Source organism: Vicugna pacos, chromosome 10 (genome assembly GCF_048564905.1).
Source record: "Vicugna pacos chromosome 10, VicPac4, whole genome shotgun sequence".
Taxonomy (NCBI): Eukaryota; Metazoa; Chordata; class Mammalia; order Artiodactyla; family Camelidae; genus Vicugna; species Vicugna pacos.
The window spans coordinates 31,315,796-31,331,487 of NC_132996.1; the positions used below are offsets into that span (position 1 = coordinate 31,315,796).

General features: G+C 40.6%; 1 protein-coding gene across 12 annotated transcripts in view; it reads left to right on the forward strand.

Annotated features, from left to right (window-relative positions):
- The window catches only part of SYT9 (synaptotagmin 9), a 293,034-nt gene that overhangs the window by 230,795 nt on the left and 46,547 nt on the right, over positions 1 to 15,692 (forward strand). For all 12 annotated transcript variants that reach the window (XR_012076565.1, XM_072969414.1, XM_072969415.1 and 9 more), the window contains 2 exons: positions 12,731 to 12,851; positions 14,220 to 14,391. Coding sequence is in view for 11 of the 12 variants with exons in the window: in XM_072969414.1 (XP_072825515.1) it covers positions 12,731 to 12,851; positions 14,220 to 14,391 (293 nt within the window). In the remaining variant the exon portion in view is untranslated. The remainder of the gene's footprint in view (positions 1 to 12,730; positions 12,852 to 14,219; positions 14,392 to 15,692) is intronic.

Consider the following 15,692-nt stretch of genomic DNA (forward strand, 5'->3'; position numbering starts at 1 on the left):
CTACTAAATATTGCAATGTATGCATGTAACAGTTTCCTTGACCATTCAATTATTGACAGACTATTTTTAGTAAGATTTTAATCTTATTTAAGAATATTTTTAGATTTATAGAACAGTTGCAAAGATAGTACCAGAAGGATATGCCACTCACCCAGTTTTAATTTTCTTTAATGTTATTTTCTTGCATCTTCTTGGTCTGTTTGTCAGAACTAAGAACCCAGATTGTACATTCTACTCTTGACCTCCAGATATTATTCAGATTTCACTTGTTTTTCTATTAATATCCTTTTTCTACTCCAGCATCCAATCCATATGCTGCACTGCAGTAATTGTCATGTCTCCTTACTTACTATCTTTTTTATCTTTCCGTGTTTTTCATGAACTTCACAGTCTTGAGAAGTACTGGTCAGGTATTCTGTAACTGTCCTTCAATTTTGAACTTTCTTATATTTTTATGACTGAATTGGGCTTATAAACTTTTGGGAGGAAGAGCACAGTGGTGAAGCACCCTACTCTTCACAGCAAGTCAGAGTCCCCACATGACATCACTGGTGACATTAAACTTGATCACTTGGTCATGGACCTCTGTGCCAGATTTCTTCACTGAAAGTTACATTTCACTTTTGCTATTTTATTCTGTGCAGTCAAGCCACTAACTGCAGACCACCCTCAAAGGAAAGTAGGTGAATATTTAGGTTTTGAAATTTCTTCAAGAAGAATAAGTTTAACAGACTTTTAAAAGTTTACCAATAGTTAGCTTTTATCAAAATGATTAGTAAATAATTTTTACATCCTTCCTTGTATTATATATTGGGTGGGTAAGGGGCAGGAGAAATCTCCATGCTGGCCACATTGAAATCTTGCTTTAAAATTCAAAAATCCATCAATTAATAAAATTAAGCACTTTCTTCATGACAGAATATATTTAAACATACCTCAGGAAACCGATTTCCATGTTTTCAAATACACTTGTTAAACATTTTAACTGATAAACTTTGCAACCTCTTTGGTAAGTTAAAAATAAAAGTCCTTCATTTTTCACAGAACTAGAATAAATCATAATAAAATTTATATGGAATCACAAAAAAACCAGAATTGCCAAAGCACCACTAAAGAAAAAGAAAGAGGCTGGAGGAATGACCCCCCCAGACTTCAGACAATACCACAGAGCCACAGCAATCAAAACAGCATGGTACTGGTACAAAAACAGACACATAGATCAATGGAACAAAACAGAGCCCAGAAATGAATCCACAAACTCCCAGTCAACCAATCTTCGACAGAGGAGACAAGAACACACAATGGAATAAAGACAAGTCTCTTGAGCAAATGGTGTTGGGAAAACTGGACAGCTGCATGCAAATCAATGAAGCTAGAACACTACCTTACACCCCACACAAAAATACTCAAAATGGATCAAAGACTCAACATAAGACAAGACACAGCAAACCTCCTAGAAGAAAACATAGGCAAAGCATCATCTCCACAAATTTTAGCAGTGTTCTCCTAGGACAGTCTATCCAAGCAATAGAAACAAAAGCAAAAACAAACACGTGGGACCTAATTAAACTCACAAGCTTTTGCACAGCAAAGGAAACCATAAGCAAAACAAAATGACAACCTAGGGAATGGGAGAAAATATTTGCAAAAGATGAAACCAACAAGGGCTTGATCTCCAAAATATATAAACAGCTCATATGACTTAATAAAAAAAAAACAACCCAATCCGCAAATGAGCAGAAGACCCAAACAATTCTCCAATGAAGACGTACGAATGACCAATAGGCACATGAAAAAGTGCTCAACATCACCAACCATCAGAGAAACGCAAATCAAAACCACAACGAGGCACCACCTCACACCAGCCAGAATGGCCACAAACCGAAAGTCTACAAATGACAAACGCTGGAGAGGCTATGGAGAAAAGGGAACCGTCCCACACTGCCAGTGGGAATGCAGCCTGGTGCAGCCAGCATGGAAAACAGCATGGAGACTCCTCAAAAGACCAAAAATAGACTCACCATATGACCCAGCAGTCCCACCCCTGGGCACACATCCAGAAGGAACCCCAATTCAAAAAGACACCTGCACCCCAATGTTCACAGGAGCACCATTCACAATAGCCAAGACATGGAAACAGCCCAAACGTCCACTGACAGATGACTGGACAAAGAAGTTGCAGTACATCCACACAGTGGAGCACCACTCGGCCACAAAAATGACAACATAACGCCATCTGCAGCAACATGGGTGTCCCGGGAGTAGGTCACTCCAAGCAAAGTTAAGCTGGTAGGGCTGTGTCCTGGGTCGCTGTCTAAGAAGCCTTTCACCAGAGATGTCTCTTAGGACTCAGACTTCAGGGAGTCTCTTTCACTTCATGGGGGAACATATTCAAATGGCCTCAGACAGCCGGCTGGGAGCATCCTCCTCCCTCAGACACACGGGCCGCACAGTCAGGAGCTGCCATGGTGCCGCCCGCTCCATCTGGAGTGGTTTTTTCCTGTTTTTTAACTTGTTTTTTCTTGTATATAAAAATGAAATTTGTTTTTGTTTACTTATCTCATATCCATCAACCCATCAATTATCAATAAACATACTTACTAATTCTAATACTTTATCTGTAGGCTTTTCTAGATTTCTTTACACATTGCATCATCTAACAATAAATGACAGAATGAATTCTTCATGTCAAAACTTTATACATTTTCTTTCTTTTTCATACCTTATTTCCCCAGCTAGGACCTCAAGTACAGTATAGAACAGAAGTAATGTGTCTTATTCCTGACATTAATTGGGAAGCTTTTCCCATTTCACTAGAAAGTACACCATTGGTGCAGTCTTGTTCTAAGATGCCTTATCAGATAAGCAAATTCCTCTTCCATATCTGGTTTGTTAAAAACGTTCATCGTAAATAGATGCTTGATTTTACCATATTTTTCTACATTCATTTAGATAATTATATTATTTTTTCCTCCTTATGTTGCTACTATGGACAGTTATGGTTTTAAATTTCATGCGTTAAATTAACCCTGTAAACATGAGATAAAACATATGTGAGTAATGTATTATCATTTTCATGTTTTCCTGCATTCAGTTTTCTAATATTTTAATTTTTTTTTAAAAATCTCAGCTCATGAGTGAAATTGGTCTGCAATTTAGCTTGCTTTGTAATGACTGCCTCAAGATTTCGGTACCCCAAATTTATCTTCAAAAAATAAATGGGGAAGTATTCTCTCTCTTTCTAGTCTCTGAAAGTGTTTTCATACTATTAGCTTTATTTCCTACATAAAATTTTAACAGAATTCACCAGTGAACCCAACTGAGGCTGAAATTTTATTTCTTTCTCTGGTGAGGTGTTTAATTATGGATTCAATTTCTTTAATGATCCATAGAAGCTCAGGGTCTTTCATTCTTCTTATATAGATTTTATAAGTTTTGTGTTTTGAAAAATTTGTACATTTTGTCTTAATTTTTAAAATCTGTGGGTGTAAAGTTGTTTATAAAATCCTTTTATTACCTTTAATGTTTTTAGTAAAGATCCCTAGTGGTGTCGCACTTCAACCATGACGTGGTTATTTGTGCCTTTTCTCCCCTGCCCCAGTTTTGACAAAGGTTAGCAATTTTTATTAGCTTTCCCAAAGCTAACTTTTGGCTTTGTTGATTTTCTCGAAATACATTTACTTTTCTATTTCATTAATTTCTGCTCTTTAATTTATTATTTCCTTCCTTCTACTTTAGGTTTAATTTGTTGTTCTGTTTCCAAGTTCTTGAGACAGATGCTTTGGTCACTGTTAATCTGCCTTATTTTAATCTATGTTATGCATTTAAAGCTAAATTTTTTCCCTTAAACTGATTTTTAAGCATTCGTGTGGGGAAAACCTACAGTTCCCTTCCTGTGTGTTTCTCATTTACTCTCACACTACTGTCACATTTATGACATACCTGACATCAAACATGTTGAGGTTATTCCCACAGCAAGCAATTCTGCAAGACCAGCTTGGTGTCCTACAATTTAAATCCTGACACTGTCTCCGTGGAGATAAAGGTTAAGGGCTCAGACTCATGAGACTGCCAGCCCCTTAGGATGCTGTTGCAAGTAGTAGGTCCCCAGTTTACCCACAACTGCTGTTCAACTTGACTGCAAATCAGAGTCTCTTCCCCTTGGAATTTGATTATTTGCTAGAACAGCTCACAGAACTCAGGGAGACACTTACTTTCACCAGCTTATTAAATGTGATGTGATAAGGAATGCAGATGAGCAGCCTGATGAAGAGATACATAGGGTGAGGTCTGGAAGGGTCCTGCGCGCAGGAGCTTCTGTTCTCATGGAATCGGGGTGTTCATCCTCCCGGTGTATGGATGTGTTCACCAACCTGGAAATTCTTTAGAACCAATGCTATTGATGTTTTATGGGGACTTTGTCATGTAGGCATGATCAGTTATTAACTTCATTTCCAGCCCCTCTCCCCTCTCTGGAGAATGGGGGCTGGGGCTGAAAATGCCAAGCTTCTAATCATGGCTTGGTCTTTTTGGTGACCAGTTCCCATCCAGAAGCCATGAAGGAGCCCACCCACAGTTGCCTCACTAGAACGAAAGATGCTCCTGGTGCTCTTATCTCTTGGGAATTTACAAGGGTTTCAGAAGCTCTGTGTCAGAAACAGGGACAGAGACCAAATATGTATGTTTCTTACAATAAATCACAGTATCACAGTGTCCTCCATATTTTGAAATGTTTTCATTTTCATCATCCAGTTCAACATATTTCTAATTTTCACTGTGACTTTACTTGAACCCATGGTTTATTTAGAAGTGTATTTCTTAGTTTCCAAACATACAGAAACATTCCAGTTATCTTTTTATTACAGATTTCTAGCTTAATTGCATTATGGTCACCTCTCATCCTAGCTAACGTCTCTGCCAGGCCCTGCTGTTAACTAACCTCTTTCCAGAAATGTCTTCCATGACATCAACTGTTGATCTCTGGGTGGGAATGTGGGATGGCTGGGTACACAGGCATATGGATCACAAGCAGGAAAATATGTGTGAAAAGGCAAGTTGAAATGAGGGCATTGTGTGTGTATGTAGTAAAGGGTTGACTCAGCAAGCTTGGGGTGCCTGAACCCTGCACATTCTAAAGAAAGGACTAGTCCTTGACTGATTCCTGAAAGGTAACCTCTAAGCCCTTAAAATATCCTGACTGGTCAGATTTCTTTGTATAACAGAACTTGGGCCACACCAAATATTTTATATTGATGATGTGATTTATGGTGGAGACTTGTTACAGGTCACCAAGGGCCCTGGGCTATGCTGACCCTCCTCTGATGAGGGGGGTAAAGATTGAGCAGCCAAGGTTAGTCATGTGGGTTGGGTGCTCCTTACCACCCACAGTAAGGACCTTGGGCATCAAGGTTTAGGCAAGCTTCCCTGATTGGCTATACTTCACATAAGCTGTCACTCATCACTGCTGGGAGAATTAAGTGCTATCTGTGTGACTCCATTGGAAACAGACAACTGGAAACTTATGCCTGGTTTCTCCTGGAGTCCACCCTATGTGATTTTTTTCTTTGCCGTTTTAAATATGTCCTTGTATTGTAATAAACCATAACTGTGAGTCTAACAGCCTTTCTGGGTCCTGTGAGTCCTTCTAGTGAATCATCAGACCTGAGGGTGGTATACACACTGGTCCTCAAAAAAAATATTGAGGAGACTGGAGTATCAAAAGTATGTTGATAATGATTCTCTCTGCCTAACTGTGTAACCGTCTATAAAACTAAAGTTCAATAATTTTGGTGATGTTAATAACATACAAGTGGTATTAAAGAATAATTGCTCAGAATTTCCAGTTAAATACATCAGATGAAAACATGAGATTGCCTCACTCTCTCCTCCTAAAATGATAAGCAATAAAAAGGCTTTTGCTTTGACTCTTCAGTTATAAATACAATTAGGGGTGTCCTAGAGTCTGAGGAAAACCAACATTATGAAACAGAAGGTCCAAAATAAACAAGCAGATCAACAGATCACTGGAGAAAAAGAGATTAAAGCAAGAGAAAAAATTCTAATTAGCATCAGTCACTGAGGAATAAGAAAAATCACTGAAAATAAGGTATCTAAATATCTTTTGGGGAAATTTCGGAAGGTACAAGTACAGAGTAAAAGTACAAAGGGACACTCTTAAAACCTCCTTGAGGGAAAAAAAATCTACGAAAGAATGGCATCAGACACCCCAGCTGGAACATGAAGTACTAGGAGATACCGTGACGATGTAAAAGATTCGCAGAGAAAATAACTTTAACCTAAATTCTGTGCCCAGTCAACTTTCTTTAGGAATTAGACACAATAAAGATTACTTTAACTACCTGTGAACCCTCACTGGAAAAAAAATATTCAAGGACACACTCAGGCAAAATGAGAAGTGTATCTAAAAGTGGGAGATGATACAGGTTTTATGAAACTGCAGTGAGCAGAGAAATGAGAGTATTTTGGCCATAGTTTAAATGTTTGTTAATAATTTGGCTATGAAACAATGGAATAGAAATAAAACTATATTTTAAATTAATTTTATAATTAATTTAAAGAAATTAATAGATTTATTTTACAATAAATTAAATTATTTAAATTCCAGAAGGAAGGATATTGGATACAAAATTAACAAGCTTGATTTAACACAGAAATCTGTCCCCTACAAATAGGGAATAGGCATTATTTTCAGATGCATTTGAACACGAATGGGATAGCATAGGATAGGATAATGTTTTAAATGGTGGAAACCATTAAGGCATATTCTGTCTTCTCAGAAATTTTTAATCCCATTTTTAATGTCTATACAATAAAGGTAACCAATTTTAAGTGTAGAAATTTTGTCACATGTATATAGTCATGCAACCACTGCCATTTAATTCAAAATAATTTTTAATATGTCTTGTGATTTTTTTCTTTGACCTGTAGGTAATTTAGAAAGGTATTGTTTAATTATTAAATAATTGGAGACTTTTCAGATATCTGTGATTGAATTCTAGTTTAATTTTGCTGCTGTCTAAGAATATACTTACATGATTTCATTCCTCTTGAATTTAATGATAATTTTTAAATGACCCAGAATATGGTTTATCTTGCTGAATGGTGAAAATTTGAAAAGAATGTGCGTTTTGCTGTTGTTGGATGGCGTGTTAATGGTTAGAGTAAGTATCAGTTAGGTTGGTTGATAATACTGTTCCAAGTTTTTTATAGTCTTACTTCTTTCTGCTTGCTTGTTAATGAATTACTGATAGAATAGTGTTGGAATCTCTATCTCTACTTGGGAGTTTGTGTATTTCTCCTCTTAATTCTGTCAGATTTGTTTAATATATTTTAAAGTTCTGTTATTAGAAGCATATACATTTAAGATTATGTCTTCTTGATGATTTTAACCTTTATCAATGAAATATCCCCTTCCTCCCTGGTAATATTCCTTGGTCTAAAATCTTCTTTGATATTAATATTTTAGCCTATTTTTGTCATGGTATTTTAAGTGGATTTCCTGTAGACAGCATATAATTGGGTCTTGCTTTGTGATCCTATCAGAAAATTTATATTTTTTCAGTTGAAGTTATTAGGTATATACATTTAACGTAATCATCCATATGGTAGTGTTTAAATCCGTCTTTCCTAGTTTTATTCTTTTTTTCTTCTTTTTCCTCTGCCTTTTTTTGAATTGAGTATTTTTTTTAAACTTTTTTTTTTTTTTGCAGGTGGGAGGTGATTAGGTTGGTTTGTTTGTTTTTCTAATGTGCTGGTGCTGGGGATTGAACCCAAGACCTTATGCTTGCTAAGCATGTGCTCTATCACTGAACTAAACCCTCCCCCCTGAATTGAGTATTTTTATTGTTCCAGTTTATCTCCTATAATGACTTATTACAGGTACCTATTGGTTATTTTAATGGTTACTCTATTGTTTAAAATATACATCTTTACATTTTAATTCTAATCATTAATATTTCCTTTCTTCTACTTATTTTGCTTTTAATTTGTTTTTTGATTTTGGGGGGTTTTTTTTGGTTTCTTAAAGTGGAAGCTGAGGTCAGTGATTTGACATTTTTCTTCTTGTTTAATATAAGCATTTTAGTGATATAAATCTCCCTTTGTGAGGGAGGATGTAGCTCAAGTGGTAGAGCGCATGCTTAGCATGCGTGAGGTCCTGGGTTCAATCCCTACTACCTCCTCCAAAAATAAATAAACCTAATTACCTCCTCCCCCGCCAAAATAAAATAATTAAATAATACAATAATAAACAAGATATTTAAAAAAAATAAAATAAAATCTCCCTTTGTGTACTGCTTTAGCTGCATCAACAAATGTTAATGTGTTTTCACTTCAACTTACTTCAGAATACTTTCTTTTTTTTTCAAGTTTGTGCAGGTGTACTTTTTAAATTGAAGTATTGTCTGTTTACAATGTGTCAATTTCTGGTGTACAGCGTACTGTTTCAGTCATATATATATATATATATATATATATATATATATATATATATATTTTCCTTTTCATATTCTTTTTCACTATAGGTTACTACAAGATATTGAATATACTTAGTTCCCTGTGCTATACAGTAGAAACTTGTTTATATGATGCATATATATTAGTTAGTATCTGCAAATCTTGAACTCCCAATTTATCCCTTCCCACCCCTTTTCCCTCTTGTTAACCATAAGTTTGTTCTTTATGTATCTGAGTCTGTTTCTGTTTTGTAAATAAGTTCATTTGTGTCTTCTTTCTAGATTCCACATACAAATGATATATGGTATTTTTCTTTCTCTTTCTGGCTTATTTCACTTAGTATGACAATCTCCAGGTCCATCCATGTTGCTGCAAATGGCATTACATTATTCTTTTTCATGACTGAGTAGTATTCCATTATATAAATATACCGCAACTTCTTTATCTAGTCTGAATCATTTAAATTTAATGTAATTATTGAAATAGTTGAGTTTAAATTTACCATCTTACTGTTTGTTTTCTGTTTCTGTCATATTTGTCTCTTCTGGTCTCAACCCCCTTTCCTTTTTTCTGCCTTTTTTTTTAATTTAATATTTTTAAAGCATTTATTTATTTTATCTCCTTTGTTGGCTCATTAACTATAAATTCTTATTTATTGTTTTAGTCATTTCTCTGGGGTTTATAGTATACATCTTTAACATACTCAGCCTAACTGAAAGTGATATTATACTACTTGCAGTATATATAAGACAAGAACCTTACAACAATTCTAGTTTCATATCTTCCCAGTGAGTAACCCCAATAAAATGAACATTTCTTTTTCTCAGTATTGATTTTTCAGTCCCAAGGAAGATTCTAAATCTCCCTGCTTGGGTTACATACTCACCCCTGAACAGACAGCAGTCGGCAGGAACCTGAACATTTTCATCAGTCTGAATTCCTACAGCAGCCCTTCTAGAACTTCAAGGAATTGGGAAAGACCTCACTAGAATAACCCAAGAGGAGGAATGCAAAAGTGCACTGGTTAGACAAAACCTAGAGTTATCATAGACCATTACAGGCAAACTTATCACAGAAAGAGTTTACAGACTGACAAGTGGAGACTTCACAAACACTTGCTATAAATTCCCAATAGATCTTGCCAACAGTACTGAACTTGGCCACACAAAGCAGGAGCAAATGAAGCATTGTTTTGTATGACATTTTCCTTCCCCTAGTACCCCCCAGGGCACTCAGCCACCAGTGGCACTTCTGCAGATCTGAATTCTGTCAAGCTGGAAAAGAAGCCAAATACTCCGCCACTCTTTCATATCTTTTATCAGCATTCTGGAGAAATTTTTACCAGCAATATAAGCTCTTCTGTGTAAGACACTATTGACAATCTGGACCAGAGAACTCTTTATCATGAGGGACTGCCTGTGCATTATATGATGTTTAGCAGCATCCTTGGACTCTACCTACTAGATGTCAGTAACACACCTGCCTCCCTGGTTGTGGCAATCAAAGATTTCTCCGGATAATGCCAAATATCCCCCGGGGGAATAAAATTGCTCCTGGTTGAGAACCACTGATTTAAGGGACTGTGTAGAAACATCAGGATTTATAGGTTCTTAACTGCAAGTCAGCATCAGTGGATGGAGAGAAAGCAGAGTTAGCATTAGGTGCCCTCCACTCCCAGAGCCCAGCAAGCCCATCTCTTCTCAAGGGACCACATCTGCTGTTCACTGCTGCAAAAACAGTTCCCGACAGAAAAGAACACTGCTCAACAACCACAACCACAACAAATATTAAATAAATACTAGAAGAATAAGTGAATGGAAGGATGGATGGATGAAAAGAAAAATGTGCATGGTTATTCACAGTGTTACTCTGGGGCAAAGAGTGATATAGATGATAAAAAAAAGGGGATATTTTACTATTTTACTTTAAAAATTTTTTTATTTGAATTTTATCACTGTTTTTACTCTCATAGTTTATTTGATCTTAAATGATTTATTTTGAAAGCACTTGGAAATCAAGCATTTTCTCTTTGGCAACTTATTTCTTAAATTTGCCGGGGCTTTTTGAAAGTACAAATGTGGACTTGAGCCCTTGTTCACATTCTTAACACATAACCAAGTCTGAAGCTTGGGATTTTTCTTTCTTTTAACTCATGAGCAAACAGCTATGTCATATAAATATTTATGAATGAGGTTTATGTTGGGAAAAAAAATGGACTTAGCACAAAAGGAACCCAACACATTACATTCAACTATGTGCGTTGGCCTTGAGGGCAGGGACCAGAGTGGATGCATCATCACATCTTGAGCCCTGCAGAGCTTGTGCAGGGTGCGCCCTGAGGAATTGCATGCTGAAAAGATGATGCTGCTGCTGCTGATAAAGCTTCATAGGCATGGTTTGGGTTACTGTGTCAAACTAGGATTTGGGGTGCAGGATGTGAGTCAGGTGTGGTGAAAAGCTCTCTAAGAGAAGAGCAGGTCTCTGGGCCTTTGTGCAAAGGGTAGAGGAATAGGCCAGGGAGTATAGAAGGAAAAGGTAATTGGTGGGGACAGTTGCTGCTTCTCTTTCTCCTCTGCCACTGGCAGGAAGCTGGGTCAGATGCTGCAGTGAGAGCAGACCCTCCCCCTGGGGTCAGGAACCTAGCAGCACAAAGCAGTCCAGCACCTGTCCCATATGACACCCCGACTCCTGTAGAATTCTCATCTCTCCCCTCACCTCCACCCCAGAGGGAAAGACCCAGCCACCTGGGTCTCTGGATGTCAGGGCTCCAGGGACCAGGAGAGCCTGGCCTGCTTGCAAGAGGAGGTCATTTATTTACACATAGCTGGCAATGCTCGAAGATACAGAGCAATCCATCCACCTTAGCGACCAAACAGATTCGCTTCGCCTCATCCTCCCGCAGAAACGGTCAAGGAGGGAGGTGGTGCGAGGTGACCTTCCAGAGCTGAATCTGTGCTTCTAAAAATAGAAGCATCCTTGGAGAATCGAGAAGGGAAAGGGAGGCTGTGGATGTTGAGGGCAAAAACCAGACTCCCTAGAGCATGGTCAGTATGAAACTGTATTAATTAGACACAGACACCCAGCTCGATCACCTCAGGTAACACAGAAATTAAAACTAAATGAACTGGCTTTTTTTTCCTTTCTGGTTATACTTTCCCTCGGCTAAAAAGGAGACAGAGAATGGTGTCTCCTGACCTATTTGAGATGTTTTCCTCAGCATAGGAAAATGGGGCTTCTTAGAGACACACCAAGAGAAGGCAAGAGCTGCAGCAAAGTGGGAGCCCTAGGTTCAGCCACTGGGGGACCTGCAGGGTCTGGGTCCCCACCCATCTCTCCCTGCCCGCAGACTGCATGGGGCCGGGCGAGTTGCCCGTGTGTGCCCAGGGCTGTGGATGTGTGGGGCCCGGGCTGCTCCTCTCAAGTCTCTGCAGGGTCCTTCTCTAGAACCATGTAGGGACTAGGTGTTTACAGGGTCCAGTGGAGCCGCTTGCTGGTCGGCACAGGCTGTGGGTGACCTGGTCATGTGCAGCGCTCTGGCAGGTGGAAGAGTGGGTGTGTGTGTGTGTGTGTGTGTGTGTATGAGTATTTGCAGGAATGTACAGAGGTATTGCAGCATACTTGGGGGGACCATGTCAGGAAGTGTATGAGGCTGTGGGGAAGGATGCTATGGGTGATGACTCTTTGGACGACTTTGTGGGGCCTGTGGAGAAAGCTATGGGAGAGACCATGTAGGAAACGGGGGCGGGGGTTTCCTGAGGGGCACTGCGGGGTGCTGGGTGCAGAGCTTGTCTGGGCTGTCAGTGGGACGGGACAGCACCGCAGGGCACCTTTTTGTGTAGCTCTGTCCTGGGGGCTCTGTGTGGACTGTGATGGGGATGTGAGGGGAGACTCCATGGGGGACAGTTCAGACTGTGGGACTTCTGCTCTGGGGGCTGCATGGTGGGCTACCAGACCTGCGTGAGGCTGTGCGAGGCTGTGGGTGGCTGGATAGAGGGTGGCAGAGACCTGGTGGCCTCTGCAGCTTCACCATGGAAAGACGCGTGTGCTTCCTTAGGATGGGGGTGCTCGAGGGGCTCTCCAAGTGTGGACGTTTGTTCTCCTCCACGTGGCTGACGACGTGAAGGGGAGAGACACCAGGGATTCAGGAGGTGAGCAGGAGGAGCAGTGGGGCCCCTCAGAATGCTGCTCTGCCCCCGCTTCTTACTTGCACAAGGCTGAAGACACCTTCTGACACTTTGGTTTGCTTTCTCAACAGGACAACGTGGATCTTGGAGAGTTGATGTTTTCCCTCTGCTATCTTCCAACGGCTGGCAGGCTGACCATCACCATTATAAAAGCAAGGAATTTAAAGGCAATGGACATAACAGGAGCATCAGGTGGGAGAGTCTAGAACTCAGATTTCCTCCTAGGTTCTAATGTAGCACCTTAGGGAGTCTCCAGTAAATAAAGCGCCTAGACTTGTGAACCAAACTGCTGGGCTTAATCCTCGCCCTAGACCTTACAGCTGTGTGACCTTGGGCATGTCACTTAACCTTTCTGGGCTTCAGATTCTCCATCTGTAAAAATGAGGATAAGCGTAGTATCTTAGGTCTTCTCATTCACCATAGTGTGAACTGGACCTGTGATTTGCACCTGCTGATGTAGCTTATCCAATTGGGTCTTTCCTCAGATATAAGCAATCATCATCTCAGGCTTTTAGAAGATTGAAGGCAGTCCAAATCCTTAGAAAGGTCCATCCATGAGCTTTGCAGTTTGGTTTTTCCAGTGAATCAAGTGTGTACACTTCAGTTCTAAACCCTAACAAAAAATACTCTGATACTCAACCCCTTTTATGTGAGTTCACAAGCCACCTCTGCAGGGGCTCCCCAAATGTGGTCACAAAACACTCAGGCCACTGGCTCTTGGTCACTGAAATCAGAAGACGTCAGATGTAATATATTCTGCTTCCTGGATGCCAGGATTTTTTCGAGCAGAAAAAAAGATGCAGCCCCTTCTGGCCCTTTGAGTCCCCCCGGACAGTGTATGGGGCCCAGGGCTAAGCATGGTTATGCAGGTGACACAGAAGGACTCCCCCTGAGTGGGAGGATAGTGATGTGAAACCAGGGAAGTCCCACCTGAAGCAGAGACCCACTTTGTCACCTGTCACCTGTCTCAGCATGGTATCACCAGCAAGCCTGTGTCCTTTCTCTCCCCAACCTCTGAACTCCTTCCCCCTTTGCAGCCTGACTGCAGGCAGATCCGGGGGCTCGAGGCCCCTGCACTGAAGGAAATCCACTCACACCGCACACCCAAATTCTCCCTGTCCTCTAAGAATTTAGCTTCTCCCTTTCCCAAAGACCTGGTGTTCAGGAAAAGATTCCTCAGGGCGGCTCAGAATAAGGGTCTGCAGCCCAGCTCCCCACGCTTTCGAAATGCCTCTGCATCTGCCTTCCTGTGGCAGCCGGACAGGTCTGGAATTCTAGCTGGAACGTTTTCTAATTCAGTTAGTGATGTTTTCACACTATTTTAAAATTCCACGCACTTGGAGTAGAGAGCGTCCTATGCTTTTTCCTGAATGAGTGACTTAATTATCCCAACTCTAGTCACTGCCCAGGCGTTGTGTTAATTAAAATCCTCAAACTCCAGCCCACAGGCAGGTAAAGGGGTTCTGCATACTGTGGTCCTTGAAACTCCACAATGATGACACTGCCGGCGTAACTCCACCTTTATCCTCACGGTCCCCCTGCTTCTCACGGTCTGTGCAGATCCCTACGTGAAGGTCTCTCTGATGTGTGACGGCAGACGACTGAAGAAGAGGAAAACGTCCACCAAGAGGAACACTCTGAATCCTGTTTACAATGAAGCCATAGTCTTTGACGTCCCTCCCGAGAACATTGACCAAATCCACTTGTCCATAGCGGTCATGGACTACGACCGGTGAGATGCCTGGAGCTCTCTCACGGCACGTCCCCTGTGCCCACAGCTGGCAGGGTGGGGTGGGGGTGGCCACGGATTCTTAGCTGGTGTCCTAGTGCAGCTACAGGAGAGGAGCTGGGCGAGCAGCACAGAGACAAGGAGTCAGCAGGTTACAGGCCCTGCTATAGAGACAGGTTACCAAAGTGCCTGTCAGCTCCCCATTTCTTATTTCTTTCTCCTCCTCCATCCTCCTGCCTCCCCCACTTCTTCCCCTCTCTGGCCCTGCACACCCCCTAGAATCTCAGCTTGAAGAACTGTGGCTCCACAGATCTTAATCTTCTTGCAGGCAATCCTGCCTGGTTTTGAGAGGAAAGATTCCACTCAAAATAGCAGAATGATTACTTTAACCAGACCATCAACATTTCTAAATACATAACTTCGTTCTTTTTTTTCTTCTCCCGATGTGTTTAATAAAGATCATTTCCATCCACTTAAATCTGAAAGCAAACACAGAAATGTTCTCTTGAAAACGCTAGAATCAGTATGGATGACAGGGTACATTAAAATGTATAAGATGCTCCACTTTCTAATTAATACAGCACAGAAGAGATATTTATAGCCTGCATTGTAGCCAACTGTGTATTTAAAGGACAGATTTGAAAAACAGTCATTTTAATATGCAAAGGAAGTAGCAACAGTGAATTATACATGTTACCAGTCATTAGACTGAAATGCAAAGTCTCTTTTTAATTGGAAACCTCCCACGTGGTCTGGGCACAGTTATATATAAAAAAGAAATCATTCTGACTTCTCATATCTTACAATATTATTTGTGGATAAAAATTTTCCTGCAGACCCCTGAAATGTCAACAAAGCAGCCTCGGTGCCCTGAACACTCTTTGCAGCAGATGCCTGGGTAAAGCATAATCTTCTTTCAACCCAGGGAGCACGTATGGGCTCAGCTGCCCATGGGTGTGACAGCCCTCAGTGGGCAGTAGACCTCACCCTGTCTCCTCTGGATGACACACAACACCAACAGCATCAGGCCACGAGAGGGGTCGTTGCCCACCAGCCGTGGAAGGCTGGGCTGGCATCATTCAAGCTATTGCCAAGTTTCCCGTTATCAGCAAATCTGTTTATGTGAACTCTGCTTCAGTTTAATTCTCAGTAAACTCATGAATCTGTCCTGGAAAAATCCATGGCCGAATTCATGGGGCGTCTGCGTGTAACTGATTTTAATGAGTAGAGAATCAAATATCCTTCACACCACTTCCCCACCCTTGACTCCCTATACACATATAGAAAAATCATTCATCTTTGCA